The sequence below is a fragment of the Bactrocera dorsalis genome, chromosome 2 (assembly GCF_023373825.1).
Source record: "Bactrocera dorsalis isolate Fly_Bdor chromosome 2, ASM2337382v1, whole genome shotgun sequence".
NCBI lineage: Eukaryota > Metazoa > Arthropoda > Insecta > Diptera > Tephritidae > Bactrocera > Bactrocera dorsalis.
Window position 1 is genome coordinate 79,578,887 of NC_064304.1, and position 14,153 is coordinate 79,593,039.

The following is a 14,153-nucleotide window of genomic DNA, read 5'->3' on the forward strand; positions in this document are numbered from 1 at the left end:
ATAAGTGGGCGACGCCACGCCCATTTTCAATTTTTAAAAAAAGCTTGGGTGCAGCTTCTTTCTGTCATTTCTTCCGTAAAATTTAGTGTTTCTGACGTTTTTTGTTAGTCGGTTAACGCACTTTTAGTGATTTTCAACATAACCTTTGTGTGGGAGGTGGGCGTGGTTATTATCCGATTTCTTCAATTTTTGAACTGTATATGGAAATGCCTGAAGGAAACGACTCTATAAAGTTTGGTTGACATAGCTATAGTAGTTTCCAAGATATGTACAAAAAACTTAGTATGGGGCGGGGCCACGCCCACTTTTCCAAAAAAATTACGTCCAAATATGCCCCTCCCTAATGCGATCCTTTGTGCCAAATTTCACTTTAATATCTATATTTATGGCTTAGTTATGACACTTTATAGGTTTTCTGTTTTCGCCATTTTGTGGTCGTGGCAGTGGGCCGATTTTGCCCATCTTCGAACTTAACCTTCTTATGGAGCCAAGAAATACGTGTACCAATTTTCATCATGATATCTTAATTTTTACTCAAGTTACAGCTTGCACCGACGGACGGACGGACAGAAGGACGGACAGACGGACGGACATCCGGATTTCAACTTTACTCGTCATCCTGATCACTTTGGTATATATAACCCTATATCTGACTCTTTTAGTTTTAGGACTTACAAACAAACGTTATGTGAACAAAACTATACTACTCTCCTTAGAAACTTTGTTGCGAGAGTATAAAAACTGTAATAAGTCGTTTGGGAGGTGCTTGAAGTCGTGTCAGGGAAGAAAGCCTAGCTAATCGCTGGAAGAATATTTAAAATTTTGCGGAAAAGATGATAGTATATGTTGACCGTTCGTGAATGGAACGAAGATATTCAGGTAGATATTGCGGACGACGATATTGAACCAGAGGACGAATCTCTTCGTCTGAGATACCGGAGAAAATAAAACCAAATGAAGCAGTTGAAATTTTCAATTAAACACTGCAGTGGGCTAGTCATGAAGGCATCAATCAAACCGATGTGAATGTACTGAGACGACTAAGGGAGAAAGCTGTATTTCAATTATTATAAAAAAAAAAGTATCAAAAACAATGACGGATTTTTTAAATTACACTTTTCTCAAACATTTCCTATCATATCCTTTAAGTCCAAATTAACATATGTATATCCGAAAGTATAATAAAATGTGAATTTAAATAATTTATTTAAACATACATACATATATTAACTTATTATTTTTGGGTATTCGAAAACGTGAACATTTCGCAAATGTGAACTGTCTTGGTTTTAATTAGTTCACGTTTTCAAACGTGGGCTGTATTGTTAAAAGTTGCTGTTACCAATGGTAAATATTTTAAAATATTAAAATCAATATTATATTTCATTATTTCATGATTTTTAACTATTGAATTTTTGCATTTGCCCCTAAGTACATATTTTGTTGATACTCTTCATCAAATATTATATTTATCATATTAAAACTTTTACCAATTTCTCTTCTGTCGTCTTTTACAATATTTTTATTTGTTCTAATGCGATATTAAAATATTTGTTTACATGAATTTGTTCGTTTCTTGTCTCGTCTGTCTTTAGGAAGTGGTTTTGAATTTTTTGTATGTCACTCGACTTGCACTCCTGCTCTCTGAGAGCACTCATCAGCAACTCAGCATAAGGAAACTGTCTTTACGTACAGCTGCAAACGAGACCTTTCTTCTTCTTCTTTACTGGCGTACACATCGCTTACGCAACTATAGTTGAGTCAACAACAGCGCGATAGTCGTTTCTTCTTTTCGCTACGCGGCGCCAATTGGATATTCCAAGCGAAGCCAGGTCCTTCTCCACCTGGTCTTTCCAACAGAGTGGATGTCTTCCTCTTCCCTGCTTTCCCTGGCGGGTACTGCGTCGAATACTTTCAGAGCTGAGGTGTTTTTGTCCATTCGGACAACATGACTTAGCCAGCGTAGCCGCTGTCTTTTAATTCACTGAACTATGTCAATGTCGTCGTATATCTCATACAGCTCATCGTTCCATCGAATGCGATATTCGCCGTGGCCATCACGCAGGATGGAGTCATGTTTAGAAGTTCACGCAAGTGAGGAAAGTTCTCTGATCGCCATTCACTTGGGAGTGGCCAGAAACGATTCTTTTACATATGACTCAAGCAGCTCACGACTTCCGGTCTTTGACCAAGTATCCTCTGGGTAGCCTAAGAACATCCGTTTGAAGGCGAAACATCCCCTGCATAGGGTTGTGCGCTGGGTTTGGGACCCGCCACGTAAAAAAACACCCCCAATGAAAAGAAAAAAACAGCCTCAGATGAGAGACCCCCCTTTTGATGACGACCATGGCAAACGAAATAAGGACTATGATTTGAGGGCATGCACATGCAATGTCCGGTCCGTTAATTGGGAAGGTGCCGCTACCCAGCTGGTAGATGTCCTCGTAAAGATAAAGGCTGACATCACCGCCGTCCAAGAAATGCGATGGACGGGACAAGGACAGAGACGAGTAGGTCCTTGTGACATTTACTACAGTGGCCATATAAAGGAGCGCACGTTTGGTGTTGGATTCGTGGTGGGAGAGAGACTCCGTCGAGTACTATCATTCACTCCGGAGAATGAACGTCTAGCCACAATCCGCATCAAAGCGAGGTTCTTCAACATATCGCTGATTTGCGCCCACGCCCCGACGGAAGAGAAGGGCGATGTGACCAAAGATGCCTTTTATGAGTGCTTGGAGCGCACTTATGAGATATGCCCCCGCCACGATGTCAAAATCGTGCTTGGCAACTTCAACGCCAGGGTGGGCAAAAAAGGTATCTTTGGCACTACGGTCGGTAAATTCAGCCTCCACGAGGAAACATCCCCAAATGGGTTGAGGCTGATCGACTTCGCCGGGGCCCGAAATATGGTTATCTGTAGTACTAGATTCCAGCATAAGAAGATATGTACATTAAGCTACCTGGCTGTCTCCGGATCGAAAAACCACCAACCAAATCGATCATGTTGTGATAGACGGAAGACATGTCTCCAGTGTTTTAGATGTGCGTGCGCTCCGAGGTCCTAACATCGACTCGAACCACTATATTGTTGCAGCCAAAATTCGCACCCGCCTCTGTGCAGCAAAAAACGCACGCCAACAAACACAAGGAAGGTTCGACGTCGAGAAGCTGCAATCACAACAGACGACCGAAAGATTTTCCACTCGGCTTGCACTCCTGCTCTCTGAGAGCACTCGTCAACAACTCGGTATAAGGGAACTGTGGGACGGCATTTCAAACTCCTTACGTACAGCTGCAACCGAAACCATTGGTTTTCAGAAAGTGCAAAAGAACAGCTGGTACAACGAGGAGTGCCGTGTCGCAGCGGAGAGAAAATAGGCTGCTACCTCGCAACGTTACGATCGACCACAACACGTGCGGGATGGGATAGATATCGAGAGTTGAACAGGGAAACGAGACGCATTTGCAGACAGAAGAAGAAAGAGGCCGAAATGCGTGAGTACGAAGAGCTTGATAAGCTGGCCGACAGGGGTAATGCTCGAAAATTCTACAAAAAAATGCGGCGGCTTACAGAAGGTTTCAAGACCGGAGCATACTCCTGTAGAACCCTCAAAGGTGATCTAGCCACCGATGCCCAGAGCATACTTAGATTATGGAGGGAACACTTCTCCAGCCCGCTGAATGGCAGTGAAGCAAAGCAAATGGGTCCGGTGGTGAACGAGGGCAAGACGAAATATCTCCTGTCATCAAACACACAGTCGTCGCACTCGCGACTTGGCTCTCACGTCACTGTTGACAGTCATAACTTTGAAGTCGCAGATAATTTCGTCTATCCTAGAACCAGCGTAAACACCACCAACAATGTCAGCCTGGAAATTCAACGCAGGATAACTCTTGCCAACAGGTGCTACTTCGGACTGAGTAGGCAATTGAGAAGCAAAGCCTTCTATCCACGAACAAAAACCAAACTCTATACTCACTCATAATTCCCGTCCTGCTATATGGTGTAGAGGCTTGGATGATGACAACAACTGATGAGTCGACGTTGCGAGTTTTCGAGAGAAAAGTTCTGCGAAAGATTTACGGTCCTTTGCGCGTTGGCTACGGCGAATATCGCATTCGATGGAACGATGAGCTGTACGAGATATACGACGACATTGACATAGTTCAGCGAATTAAAAGACAGCGGCTACGCTGTTGTCCGGATGGATGAAAACACTCCAGCTCTGAAAGTATTCGACGCTTTACCCGCCGGGGGAAGCAGAGGAAGAGGAAGTCCTCCACTCCGTTGGAAGGGCCAAGGGAGAAGGACCTGGCTTCGCTTGGAATATCCAATTGGCGCCACGTAGCGAAGAGAATCGCGTAAGCGGTGTCTACGTCAGTAAAGAAGAAGAAGTTTTAACTCATTACGCCAAATTGAACTACTGAAACGACCGAAAAATGTCGTTAACTGGAAACCTATCAAATGCAATCATATCATCGTACATATCATTATCAAAATAAACTACTCATGAATAATACCTTTAGGATATGCCATACCACATTTACAAATTGTCGAAATCGGGTCATAACTTTTCAGAAACAGACCATAACTTAAGTCCACAGATACCGAATATATAACCCCACACATTTTGACTTTTTACCCATATACATACCATAAATACATAATATAATATATAAACTTTCGAACTTCTGCTTAACTTAATACCGCATATCGGTCCATATGTGAATTACATCAATGAACTTCTGAGAAATTTTCTTCATAATAACAATTTACCTTGCTACCTAAAGTTCATAAAATACGATGATTATTTCCAAATATGGATAGGTATTTCTGAAAATGGTTCCCATATATCTTCTAAAAAGTTTAAACTTCCGTGTGATTTTATACTGTAAATATCGGCCAACATATTTAGTGTCATGGTGTTTTTTTAACATATTTAGTGCCATGTGTGGCACCGGTGCACACGGGCTGAGTACTCGTTTGGGCCGCGTGTTCACATATCACACGCAACCTTAATGTCTTTAAATGCGATTGTGGCATAGTGCACACGATTTATGTTGGAGTTATATATTATGGGAATGAATTTGTGGCCCCAGAAGAACGTGAAATTGTGTTTGGCCCGGAGAGGTCAGCATTGAAAGTTTCATTTATCTCTTTATCACTAAGTTTATTCCTTAACATCTTTCTTTTTTTTCAAATTAACTGAATTAATTCGTCTAAAGCAGTGGTTCCCAAACTTATTTTGTCTACCGCCCACTTTGAGAATAAATATTTTTTTAGCGCCCCCCTTTTTTCACCTATTTAAAAACCACTATAACTTCAAATTAATTATTGTGACCTATATATGTATGTATATTAACGGAGAATTCTAAACGAAACTTTTACTATAACCAGCAACTTGAATCCTGAGCGCAGTAGGTAACATACAACGGCGCTTAGGCCTGAAGTTAACACTTACGGGCTCCACCTGCCAAGAAGAATGATTATTGAAACACAACTTTATAGTATTAAAACAGAGAATCTTTTATTAAAAATAAAACTAAAATAATCGATCCATATATAAAACTAATGTGATGAATATGATGCTGTTTAATAAGTTTGTTAATATCAGGTTCCAATTTACTCAAGAACAGTCGCAAGTCGCCACGTTCGGTAACAAGCAAACGATTTCTATTTTTAGTAAGCAGTGTTGTCACAGCACTAAATCCACGTTCACACAAATATGACGATGGGAATGCTATCAAGAATCGTTGAACGATTGACCACAATCCAGGGTACAATTGCGAGATCGGTTTTTGTAGCCAAAATTCTTGGTAACCATTTTTGAACTTGATTTTTATTTCCTCGTTTGTTGTCAGTTCTATAAGTTATTCTTCCAGCTGAAGTGACATTGCTGTGTTGACATTTGAAAACGGATCCAACACCCAGTCTGGTATTTCCAAGTTCAAAATGTTCAATTTTTGAGACTTGAGACGATTTTGCTGTTCTGTAAGTGACAGTTACAAAATCTATTACATTTTATTATTCAGAGATGTTTTTTCACTTGAATGATAATAAAGATGTCGATAACAAATATTAACATTTCTGTAACATAGTCAAAAAACATAATTATCAATAAAAGTAAAAATATATGTTGACTTTGTTTCATAATATTTACGAAATTTATGTAAAATTGATTTATTTTTTACCTTTTCGTGTTTGAGTTGCTTACAAAATATAAAAAAACGACAATCGATTAATATCTATGATGATCCCTATTCAGTATATTCAAAATGGCAGACAAGAATTCTTTTTTGTTTTGTGACCTGCTAACTACCAGGTCTCAATATTTTGAGACTAACGCTAGAGACTGTTTAGTTAATAGTAACTAGTCACAAATTGAGATTTTACATCAAAATGTCTCAAATAGAGACTAGAGACTTGTTACAGAATCCCGCTATTAAATTAATATATTGTTACAAAAAGGAGTATTAAGTTTTATTTGTATTGCTATATGCATCCCTGATTATGAGCAATAGCTGTAGGTATATGGAATAGCATTTGTCTTGTTGTAGACATCTCGCGCCACGGCTGTCTGCTTGTCGAAACAATAGACATCTGGCGCCGCACTGTCTGCTTGTCTAGGTAAACAATTGCTGAGTCTGGCGCCGCGACTGTCTGCTTACGTCTGGCGCCGTATAGCCGTATGTTCTGGTAATTTCCAGACGCGATATTCTAGAAGGACACGTCGGCATCAGCGAGAAGTGCGTGGCTATATAAGCCGTGGCAGCGCCAACGTAATCAATCAGTGCTAAGAGTAAACTGCTATAGTGTAGACGAGTTGTGAAATAAAGAGTTGTTGAATTAAATTAAACAGTGTTGATTTTATTTGTCAATCCAGAGATACGAACCTAACAAAGTAAACTAGCAAGAGTAAATTCGTAACAATATATAGAAAAATATAACAAAATAAAAGTGAAATATAAACCTTTTCAATGTGTAGAGTGTATATTTAAATATACAAAGAGAAAAATGTGAGATATTTAGTGAAATATTGTGAAATTTTATTAATACAAATTTTTATAGCGGGATTCTGTAACCAGTCTCTAGTCTCTATTTGAGACATTTTGAGGCAAAGTCTCAATTTGAGACTAGTTACTATTCACTAAACAGTCTCTAGCGTTAGTCTCAAAATATTGAGACCTGGTAGTTAGCCGGTCACAAAACTAAAAAGAGCTCTTGTCTGCCATTTTGAATATACTGAATAGAGATCATCATAGATATTAATCGATTGTCGTATTTTTATATTTTGTAAGCAACTCAAACACGAAAAAGTTAAAAATAAATTAATTAATTTTACATAAATTTCGTAAATATTATGAAACAAAATCAACATATATTTTCATTTTTATTGACAACTATGTTTTTTGACGATGTTATAGAAAATTTAATATTTGTTATCGACATATTTATTTCCATTCAAGTGTAAAAACATCTCTGAATGATGAAATGTAATAGATTTTGTGACTGTCACTTACAGAATAGCAAAATCGTCTCAAGTCTCAAAAATTGTCTCTAACTTAAAATCTCAAATTTAGAGACTTGAGACTGTCTCACGTTACAGATTCGCACGGTTAATCGGGAATATTTAAAAAAACATAAGTGATAGCCACATTACTTTTTCATATTCCTCCTATGGAAATGCTCCCCTATCCGTACATATTCCATTTATACCGAAATTCATGTTTTTACCCGACCGCCAAAGTAATCGGAATCGTCTTATTTTTAGTACTAGACAGAATTTTCTCATATAAAATATTTGCATCATCTCTGTGGCAGCATTGTCCACAGCTGTTGGATTGATAAGACTGACATGTTCATATAATAACGAACACAAAGTTTTTGGAGAATCACTTGTAGATATTGTTGATTAGCCGTTAACAATGCAATTGCAAATAGTACGGTTATTAACATGGAAGATAGCGAACCATGGAAAACGATTTATAACTACAAGCAATAGGAAGGAGAAAACCTTTCGAAAACTTTACCAAGAGTTTTGGTCGCCCAAGTCTATACATAACCCTCCTTATGAGCATTTCACACAAATTGGGGATCCAGTTTTACGCACTAAAGCTGCAGAAGTGCCTGGAGACCTTATTAATAGTAAAGAGGTAGAACATATTGTTGAAAAAATGATCAAAGTATTACGAAAGTTCGATTGCGTTGGCGTTGCAGCACCACAAATTGGAATTTCGCTTCGAATCATTGTGATGGAATTTCGAGAAGGATTGATAGACATATTGCCAAAACCTGTTTACGAAGCGAGAAAGATGTCTACACTACCACTAACAGTAATGTGTGAAATAATTTTAAAATTTGCAATTAATGAATTATTTACCAGGTTGTAATAAATCCAACATTGACTGTAACTAACTACGAAAAGCATAAACATCCGGAAGGCTGTATGAGTGTTCGAGGTTATTCCGCAGAAGTGGAACGTTTTCATTCGGTTATGTTAAAAGGAAAAAATCTCAGCGGCGTAGAAAACAAAGTTGAATTAAGTGGTTGGAACGCAAGAATAGCGCAACATGAAATGGACCACTTGGACGGAAAACTTTATATTGATCGCATGGATAGTTCCACTTTTATTTGTACATGTTGGGAGACAGTTAATGCTAAAAGTGGACGTGTTGAGATACCTTTTTATAAATAATGTATAGAGTAAAGCTTGCCTTCATACTTTCTTAAATTTTTTGTCGGACTTGTTCGTTTCGAGACGTTTCGTTTGTCTTCAGTTTTTTTTTTATGTTTTAGTAAGAATAAGTAAACTAAATTATGTTATCTAATTATAAATATACATAGTTCTTTAATTTATTACGTTTAATGAAAAAACACAAACTAGCTTTTCTGTGCTTATACAAATTAAAAACGTAATTATTTATTTTCCAATTATTTATTTCGGATGTTAATAGCTTCACGTTTACATTACATATCGCTTAACTAAAGCCCACACCTATATTTCGCTGCATTTCCATGTTGGTGCAGCACCAACTTATTTGTGGCCACCTATACAATATGTAAAATATCCTTGCTATGCGATCTTACTCTTCAGGTGATCATGATGTGAGCAGCTTTATGATTGCAGTTTTAACTACTAAAAGTACCGTAACAATTCAGTGTTCTATGCATCACCTTCGAAATGTTACCCTTCAAAAAGTTATGATGTTGCTGTGCGCTATTTTTTGGTAATAATAATGATAAAGAGTATTGATATGCAAATAAACGTAGCAAGCAGCCCAGCATGAACACGCGCTACGTAACAGCTACCTCTCCGACCTTTCTCGTTTCCTCACTGCACGAAACCTCCAACTTTCACCCACCAAATCCACAGCGACTATATTCACAAACTGGACGAAGGAGTATAGACTTGAACTTAATATTGCAGTCGATGGCGTCAAAATTCCGCCTGTCAATAACCCTAAGATTTTAGGCGTAACCTTCGATAGTCTATGCTCCTTCTCTCCCCATACGACCGCGATTATCGCCAAGGTACAGAGCCGCAACAAAATCTTCAAGTCGCTAGCCGGCAGCACATGGGGAAAAGACAAAGAAACGTTGTTGGCAACTTACAAGGCAATCGGCCGGCCGGTCCTCAACTACGCAGCACCGATATGGTCGCCTGGATGCAGTGGCACGCAGATGAGGAAACTTCAGACCTGTCAAAATACAGCACTCCGGACCACGACGGGATGCCTCTTGATGTCTCCCGTTGAACACCTCCATAGTGAGACGCACATGCTTCCTGTAAAAGAGCATAATCAACTCCTCTCCAGGCAGTTCCTGCTTGGTTGTTTCCGTAGGAATCACCCCTGCAGCCATCTGCTTGGAGCGGAACCGCCTCCCAGGAGCATCAAGAGGTCATTCCTCGACTATTTCGACGACATTGCACAGTACGCCGACCAGACTTCGGACGCAACTAACTTTCGACAGGCACTGACCGCCATTCACAGTGGAGCCATCAACACCTTCACCGACTCCCTTCCCGTGAATGGCGTTCTTGGAGTCAAACCACCACCTATTGCAGACGAAGAGCTCCAGTTGCCGCGAGAAACGCGAGTGACCCTAGCGCAACTTCGTTCTGGATATTGTAGCAGGTTAAACTCCTACTTATCCAGAATCGACCCCGACATACCTAATGTATGTCCTGCATGCAACGAGTCTCCGCATGACACTGGCCACCTCTTTGCATGCCCCATAAACCCCACCCATCTAACACCCTCTTCCCTTTGGTCCGACCCCGTCGAAACAGCACGTTTCTTGGGCCTACCGTTAGATGATCTCGACGACAACACAAACAACCCTTACCATCCTAACGGGGATTAGCTAACCGTTAAAACAACAACAACGCGCTATTCAATGTTTCAATAAAAAAATAAAATAACACATTTCAATTATAGTGTAAATGGAATTAAATAAATAAATAATAAATATAATTTTTTCATCGCTGTTAGCCTTTTATATATATTTCGAGCTAATTTTGTAAAGCTCACTAACTTTCAAATGATTTACAAATCCAAATTCATAGGAAATCTTCATAGAAATTATGTATTTATGTATGCAAGAATATATTTTAACATGGAAATTGGTTTCTTTAATGGATTTTCACTAGATACAATCTGCGAGGTATTCTGTAGCTCAAAAAAAAATTTTAATCAAGCAATAGCCTAAATATACATATAAAATTGCAAATTCAAATTAATTCTCCTTTGTGTACAGTGAGTAACAGTAAAAATTTTTTGCACATAAATATAGGTAATATTGACGCGATTTTACAGTTCTGTTCCGATTTTGACAATTTTCAGCCATTATATACAATATATGACTTTAAAGGTGCTATGTGTGGATAGTCTTATCTCGATATCTTGTATAGATGCTTGATTTGTATACTAAGAAAGCTGGAAAGTAAAAGAAGCCGATGGAATTTATAATAAATTTTATATTGAAAGTGGGCGTGGTAGTTTCCGGTTTCTATAAAGCTTCCTCGTAGTGAGTTATGCATATGGATTTGAAATTTGTCTATTCCTATATTCCTGCGGTTTTTTTAATGTGAACGTTTATTTCAAATGGCATGTAAAATTGTATTATTTAACGTAATGCCGATTTGAAGCTATAATATATGTATTTCCATTTTTCTGAATTTGATGAATAGTTTCATCCGGTTTGAAAAGCTCATTATACGGCACGCGCTTCTGATCCCACCAAAAACAGAGAATTACATTGACGTCATGGGTTTCCGACTTATAGATGATACGGCTGGTTAGCCGTATGTATGTATGTATATTTTGTGTTTCAGGCACAAAAGTTCGACATATTAGAGTGAAAAAATAGTTGTTTACGCTTTAACCCTGGTCGAGACAAACGGTCTGATACACTTAATCGAGACCAATGGTGCTTGACTAGGCCCCTATGTGTTTACATACTTACATTTGTATGGAAATACGTGTTGTATTTACGCTCATATGTAGATGTACAATATATGTAGATACATTTTTGAAATTTCTTACCTCTCGATTTGATTGAACCAGCTTCCAGCTACCTGGAAGCGCAAGTCGTTTGCTACACTCTAAATATATTTAAATAACATTTAAAAACAATATATGCCTGGCCAGACCCGTTGGTCTCGATGAGGGTTAAATGAATAACAGATACTGAACAAGCATGGAAGGCCTAATTTCGTATGTAACCAAAAATATCAATTGCCTACTTAGTCCGAAGTAGCACCTGTTGGCAAGAGTTATCCTGCGTTGGATTTCTAGGCTGACATTGTTGGTGTTGTTTACCCTGGTTCCAAGATAGACGAAATTATCTACAACTTCAAAGTTATGACTGTCAACAGTGACGTGAGTGCCAAGTCGCGAGTGCGACGAATGTTTGTTTGATGACAGGAGATATTTCGTCTTGCCCTCGTTCACTGCCAGACCCATTTCTTTTGCTTCCTTGTCCAGTCTGGAGAAAACAGAACTAACGGCGCGGGTGTTGAGGCCGATGATATCAATAACATCCGCATACGCCAGCAGTTGTACACTCTTATAGAAGATGGTACCTTCTCTGTTGAGTTCTGCAGCTCGAACTATTTTCTCCAGAAGCAGGTTGAAAAAGTCGCACGATAGGGAATCGCCTTGTCTGAAACCTCGTTTGGTATCGAACGGCTCGGAGAGGTCCTTCCCGATCCTGACGGAGCTTTTCGTGTTGCTCAACGTCAGTTTACATAGCCGTATTAGTTTTGCGGGGATACCAAATTCAGACATCGCGGCATAAAGGCAGCTCCTTTTCGTGCTGTCGAAAGCAGCTTTGAAATCGACGAATAGGTGGTGAGTGTCGATTCTCCTTTCCCGGCTCTTTTCCAAGATGTGGCGCATGGTGAATATCTGGTCGGTTGTTGATTTACCAGGTCTGAAGCCACACTGATAAGGTCCAATCAGTTTGTTGACGGTGGGCTTTAATCTCTCACACAATACGCTCGACAGAACCTTATATGCGATGTTGAGGAGGCTCATCCCACGGTAGTTGGCGCAGATTGTGGGGTCTCCTTTTTTATGGATTGGGCAGAGCATACTTAGATTCCAATCGTTGGGCATGCTTTCGTCCGACCATATTTTACAAAGAAGTTGATGCATGCTCCTTATCAGTTCTTCGCCGCCGTGTTTGAATAGCTCGGCCGGCAATCCATCGGCGCCTGCCGCTTTGTTGTTTTTCAGGCGAGCAATTGCTATTCGAACTTCTTCATGGCCGGGTAATGGAACGTCTGCTCCATCGTCATCGATTGGGGAAACACTGGAGACATGTCTTCCGTCTATCACAACATGATCGATCTGGTTGGTAGTTTTTCGATCCGGAGACAGCCAGGTAGCTTGATGTACATATCTTCTTATGCTGGAATCTAGTACTACAGATAACCATATTTCGGGCCCCGGCGAAGTCGATCAGCCTCAACCCATTTGGGCATGTTTCCTCGTGGAGGCTGAATTTACCGACGGTAGTGCCAAAGATACCTTCTTTGCCCACCCTGGCGTTGAAGTCGCAAAGCACGATTTTTACATCGTGGCGGGGCATCTCACATAAGTGCGGTCCAAGCACTCATGAAAGGCTTCTTTGGTCACATCGTCCTTCTCTTTCGTCGGGGCGTGGGCGCAAATCAGCGATATGTTGAAGAACCTCTCTCCCACCACGAATCCCACGCTCCTTTATATGGTCACTGTAGTAAATGTCACAAGGACCTACTCGCCTCTGTCCTTGTCCCGTCCATCGCATTTCTTGGACGGCGGTGATGTCGGCCTTTGTTTTCACGAGGACATCAACCAGCTGGGCAGTGGCACTTTCCCAATTAAGGGACCGGACATTCCAGGTGCATGCCCTCAATTCGTAGTCCTTATTTCGTTTGCCATGGTCGTCATCAAAAAGGGGGTCTCTCATCCAAGGCTGTTTACGCTTTTTCATTGGGGGTGTTTTTTACGTGACGGGTCCCAAACCCAGCCCACAACCCTATGCAGGGGATGTTTCGCCTTCTCACTGTAGCTCGCCTTCAAACGGATGTTCTTAGGCTACCCAGAGGATACTTGGTCAAAGACCGGAAGTCGTGAGCTGCTTGAGTCTCATGTAAAAGAATCGTTTCTGGCCACTCCCAAGTGAATGGCAATCAGAGAACTTTCCTCACTTGCGTGAACTTCTACACATGACTCCATCCTCCACATATCTAGCATTTTATATAAATAATGACCATGACCAAACTATATTAAGGTCACTACTTCCCAAATCAATCAGTACAAAATGTTCTGTTATACCCGAACATAGGACATCCTTATATTTTTTCTATAAATATATTAAAAAACGAATATGATTCCTGGACCCTTTTTAGGAAATATGTATTTATACAAGGTTTTAGATTATGAATTAAGGGGCACATCTGAGGCGATAATTCGAAAAAATATCCTTTTTTTTTGTTTTTGCATATTACCATAGTCTATATTTTTAAAAGTAATCTTAAAAAAATTACTGTACTCGTATACAACTAGTAATACATTTTTGTTCATACTCGAATGCTGATCCGTTACTTTGGTTGATTTTGTCAGTTTAATTTGTGTTAATTTTCCCATACGATGACATTTGA

The 14,153-nt window shown here is 39.7% G+C and overlaps 1 protein-coding gene across 1 annotated transcript; it reads left to right on the top strand.

Moving 5' to 3' along the window:
• The first annotated feature begins 7,833 nt into the window (after positions 1 to 7,833).
• LOC105226646 (peptide deformylase, mitochondrial) lies at positions 7,834 to 8,938 on the top strand. The gene is made up of 2 exons (XM_011205626.4): positions 7,834 to 8,337; positions 8,388 to 8,938. The coding sequence occupies exons 1-2, from the start codon at positions 7,930 to 7,932 to the stop codon at positions 8,697 to 8,699; spliced, it is 720 nt and encodes a 239-aa protein (XP_011203928.2). The 5' UTR covers positions 7,834 to 7,929; the 3' UTR covers positions 8,700 to 8,938.
• The last annotated feature ends 5,215 nt before the right edge of the window (positions 8,939 to 14,153 follow it).

Excerpts from the sequence above, each read along its gene's own strand:
- LOC105226646 (XM_011205626.4), top strand. The coding sequence starts at position 7,930 with ATGCAATTGCAAATAGTACGGTTATTAACATGGAAGATAGCGAACCAT. Across the intron at positions 8,338-8,387 it reads TGTCTACACTACCACTAACA|GTTGTAATAAATCCAACATT; the intron begins GTAATGTGTGAA and ends ATTATTTACCAG.